Source organism: Elephantulus edwardii, unplaced genomic scaffold, assembly GCF_000299155.1.
Source record: "Elephantulus edwardii isolate Elephantulus edwardi_28Jun2011 unplaced genomic scaffold, EleEdw1.0 scaffold00109, whole genome shotgun sequence".
Taxonomy (NCBI): Eukaryota; Metazoa; Chordata; class Mammalia; order Macroscelidea; family Macroscelididae; genus Elephantulus; species Elephantulus edwardii.
Genome location: NW_006399859.1, coordinates 2,508,216 through 2,513,296, shown reverse-complemented (window position 1 = coordinate 2,513,296; position 5,081 = coordinate 2,508,216). Strand labels below are relative to the sequence as shown.

General features: G+C 39.2%; 1 protein-coding gene across 2 annotated transcripts in view; it reads left to right on the top strand.

Annotated features, from left to right (window-relative positions):
- Positions 1–5,081, top strand: part of NELL1 (NEL-like 1 (chicken)) — a 1,108,018-nt gene that overhangs the window by 705,202 nt on the left and 397,735 nt on the right. For both annotated transcript variants that reach the window (XM_006892008.1, XM_006892009.1), the window contains exon 14: positions 972–1,094. In XM_006892008.1, the coding sequence (XP_006892070.1) occupies positions 972–1,094 (123 nt within the window). The remainder of the gene's footprint in view (positions 1–971; positions 1,095–5,081) is intronic.

Here is a 5,081-nt window from a genome sequence, read left to right as displayed (position 1 = left end):
TTTTTTCCATTCCATACGAAATTGGAGATTGTCTTTTCCATCTCATTGAAGAATGGGATTGGTATTTGTATTGGGATTGCATTAAATGTGTAAATTGCTTTTGGTAGTATTGTATTTCAGCATATCAAGATCAGCCCAGAATTTGAATTATAAACCCTATAAAAATGGCTGCATGGAAAATTAGGGTTAAAATGCTGAAGATTCTTCGAGTCCTCAGAATAAATTCCTTTTTTACTCACCACACAATACTGTGAATTCCTCTGGTCCCCATGGCTAGTGCTACTACTTTCAAAATATTCATTGGTAAACCCACCTTTGTTAGGGGTATTAGCCACAGAACTGCTCTTCTTTTTATCTTCTCAATAAGGTCTAAGGAAGCCATAGAATTTCATCTCTGGGTTTGGTTCTTCATTTCAATTTTGCCTTTAAGTAGAATTTCCCTATGTTAGCACTGTTGGTATTTTGGGGTGGTTAATTTTATGTTATTGAGGGGAGTGGGCTGCTCTGAGTATAAAAGGTAATACGGCACCCATGATCTCTCAATAGCTCCAGCTCCCACTAGGGCTCCCACTCTACTCCAGCCCCTGCTCCCATTCTCCTACATTTATAAGAACTAAAAATGTCTTCAGATGCTTCCAGATGTCCTCCAAAGGGAGATGCTACAAATTGCATCAAATACTGAGCCACTGTCTTGCAGCCTCAGCAGGAACCCTTTGAGAAACTGGAAGAAAGAAATTGCTTAAAAGCAGTGATTCTAGTTAGTAACTTAAGTCACTGATAACATTTCTCTTATGGAGCTGAAAAGAATTCAACCATTTCAACTATAGAAAATGCCAGGCAAACAGCAAATATCCAATCCACAGTGTTCACTGTCAGTTCGATTTGGTCGAGTTGCAGCAGCTAACTTTCCCACCAGTAAGGAATCCAAGTTAAGAAAAAGTGTCTTCTTTTCTCTCTTTCCCGGCAAACAGAGCATGACGAGTGTGGCAGCGGGCAGCACAACTGTGACGAGAATGCCATCTGCACCAACACTGTCCAGGGTCACAGCTGTACCTGCAAACCGGGTTACGTGGGGAATGGGACCATCTGCAGAGGTAGGCTGGTGGCTGGAGGGCTGGGCTGTGACCTGTCACCCCACCTGAATCTGTATGTTCCTGTGCTGGAACCTCTTTAATACCCTGATGGCTGAGTGTGGCCGGTGCGCCAGGACTTCTGCTCCTGGACTGCTAGATCTCAGCAGCTCTGTGAATCAAAGAAGAATGCTTTGAGCCTTGATTTTGAATTGAAAGATAGACAGAGGGATAGGAAATCATTTGCTGGCTTTCTGGACAGAGTTCATGAGCACAACTCTGATTCCTAATGTGGAAATGTGTTCTCTGTGTTTGAACTGAATATCAGAAATACCAAAATATCCTTCAATAGTAGAAGATGTAATAAGGAACATTGGGGGCACAACGTTTCAAGCACTCAGCCGATAGCTGAAAGGTTTATGGTTTGAAGCCACCCAGTGACTGCTGGAGAAAGACTTGGCAGTGCACTTCTATAATTAGTACAGTGTGGGAAAGCCTATGAGCCAGCTCTCCTATATACCACATGGAATCACTGTGAGTCAGAATCAGCTCAGAGGCAGCAAATAGCAACAGCAAAAAGAAAATAAGCTTACTGCCTCATTGAGTTTTGTCCTTTGGGTCTTTGTATTTAAAAATCGATTGAGCACTTCCTAAGTTTCCAGTTTGGAGACTCATGTGTGAAGCAGTTGGATTCTAGAGGGTAGGTCCTCTTGTTTTTATTGAAAGTTAGGTGTAAACTATTTGGTTGTTTTTTTTTTTTTTATTTCATTCACAATCATGTGTGAGCTGATTGGATATACTGGATTTTACTAACAAGCGGTGGGCTGGAAATCTCTTTTTTAAGTCAATCAGAACCTGATGGGTGGGCCTTTGCATTTAAAAGTAGATTGGACCCTCAAGACTGAGGCCCTTGGGCCTGGTGTTAATTGCATTTGGGAAGAACATTCTTCTAAGTGGTATTGCACTGGTCTGTCAATTTGCTGTGCTGGGGTAACTTAGAGTTGCTATGATGCTGAATGGTGTGCACTGATGTTTCAAAAGCCATGATGGTTACCCATAATGGACAGTGTTTGGTGGAGTTCTGAGATTAAGATAGATTTGGAAACAGGCTTGGCATCTACTTCCTAAACAACATGCCTTTGGAAACTTTATGAACATTAGAGAAATGATTATAGTTATAGAACAGGATTCATATCTTTTGTTTATAGGGTCGCTATGAGTTGTGCTCGATGCTTGACTTAGTGGCACTTAACAACATAACAATAACAAATCTCAGTGGAAGACAACTGACTGCCTCATCTTTTCACCATGGGGCAATAGATGAGTTCATACTGCCAACCTTTAGATTGTCAGCTCAGCACTTAACCTGCTACACCACCAGGACTTCTTAATCACAATAGAATTTAGCCAAGCATACTGCCTTTGAGTGGATTCCACAGTCCTGCATTGTCTTTTCACATTGTCAATCTTCAAAAGAGGAAACTACCTATCTTTCTCCGATGGAGTAACTGGTAGATTAGAACCACAGACCGTTTAGTTTTTCAGTCCAGCATGTGATATGCTACATCACCTTACACTTATTGTGACAGATTTATTTTATGGATTAGAATTCAGTGGTTTAAAAGTCCTTCTATTTATTCGGAGGATAAGTGAGCACTGTTCACGGCCACAGTCACTGTCTGTGTGGCTGAGAAGTTTGAAATTTTTCTCTACCCCATCCCTTGTTTGGGGGAATAGCTCAGCAATGTGGACATCTACTTTCTATATATATTTAGAATCAGATTGAAAGTCCTTCCTCTGGTTGCTGGGTCCCTTCAGCTCTCACCCCTCTTGACCCTCCTGTTGCCACACTGGCTCCTTGCTGTACCTCAACTATGCCAGTTGCATTCCTGGTTTAGAGATATTGGTAGATTAGTGGTAAAGGATGGTGCTGCCAACCCAAAGGCACACAGTTCAAATCCACCAACTGCTCTGTGTAATTTAGAGCCTCTGAAAACTCTCTGGAGAGTCAACTATGAGTCGGTTCCAACTCGATAACACATAACAACAATCACAACAATGCCTCAGTGCTCTTTTCTTTCGTCTCCACTTACATAGGGTTTTCCTTTTGCCATGCCTTTTAAATAGCACCCATGCCACTTCCCAGCCTCCAACCTTGTTTGGTTTTTCTTTAAAAATGCAACCTGAAAGAGCATTCTGTGTTTCTCTTTGTCCCTTTAGGGGCTACTCCCACTGGGATATAAGCTCCAAGTAAACAATAGTTTTATCTTGCCACCTGTTCTGTCCCAGCAGCAAGAATAGTGCATGGCACATTATAGGTGCTTGTTTAACACACATTAACTGACTAAATGAGTTGCTTAACAAACAAAAAAAGATTCACAGTCATATTGAAAAAGAGGCCACATGTACAAAAGTGTTTCTGATAAAACACTCATAAATACTACTAATAAAAATATTTAACAATACATATAGTATATATTATAGCTCAGATTTTATTCTAGTTCTTTTCATTTAATCCCAAGAATCCCATTAATAGGTATTATTGCTATCACACTTTCTTCTGTGGAGCTAATGAGAGGGTCTGAGCTGCTAACCTTTAAGTTAGTAGCTGAGAACAAACGTTTTGCATCACCCAGGGATCCCTTTCCAGTCACACTGTCAGATGAAATGGAAGGTGACATAAACTAAATTTTAGTATGCAAAAATCTAAAACTCACATCCCACCAGCAATGAAGTCAGCCCTTGTTCTTCAAGCTCTTTGTTCAATTCTTCAGCCACACCACCTTAACCCTTCACTCAGAATTTATTTAACACAAGATTCTTCCTGTCTTACTAAGGTCAACAGGATTGGCAAGGAGAATCACTTTACGAAAGTTACTTTCCCTAATTTATAATTTCCCAAAGTAATGTATTTACCCTCAGAGCTCATGGATACCCTGTTTCATTATTTGAACTCACTTTTTTCAGCTGTTCTTTCAATTTCCACTAAAGATGACACTTACTAAAACCACATGAGAGACTGTGGCAAACATAGACTCACTAAACAAAGGCAGTTAATATTCTTTGACATGGTAACATATTTCTGGGGTGAGGGGAAAGCATTAAACTCAAATCCCTCTTGGATTTAGGGCATTAGGATGCAGATACTAGCAGTGGGTTTGATAATCCATGGAAACACGTTGGTTTTTATTTGTTTATTTTATGTTGAGAAAAGCCCTAGCGTTTTAAAAGCTGAGGACTAGCAGTTTATTTGTCTCATGGAAGTTAAAAACAACACAAAATTACATTTATTATTTCCCATTATAAGAAATGAAACACTACAGAATTCAAAGCAATACATGAAGACATATAGGCTAACAGCGTGAAGAGTCAGTCTGCATGTTTCCAGCTTCTATATATTTACAAAAATATATGTACAGTTCTTCATAGTTAACAAATTATATACTTGATGATGTTCCATGTATTGTCCTGCAATTTGATGTTTTAATTCTTCCCTTTTCCAATTTTTAAATACATATGTGTGGGTATTTTTTTTGCAGCTCTTTTTCACAGATTGGAAAGTGTTTATTTTATTCTATGCTGGTAACAGAGTTAAATGCCTTTTTCAGGTTTTCCAAAACGGGAAATCTTTTTGTAAAATTTTTTTAGTTTAAATTATTATTAATTTCAGTAAAAATTTACAGAGACTTTGGATTTCGATTCATTCATTGTTGCACTTTTCTCCCCTCCCAACCCTCCCCCCTAGTACACTACCCTCTTGGAAAAGTAAAAGAACAGTTCTTTCATTGTTTTACAAACCCTCCCCCAGGCCCACTCCACCATGTAGCCTTCACTCTAGACTCCTGTCATCACAAAAATAGGAAATGCTGTGCATCATGAAAACACTTACTTTTAGTGTTACAGTTATGGTAGTGATGATGATGAAGAACATGATGATGATGATGATGATGATGAAGAGGAGTGTATGCTCAGAGCTTAGTCTGTTTTTTTTTTCTATAATTATATTTTATT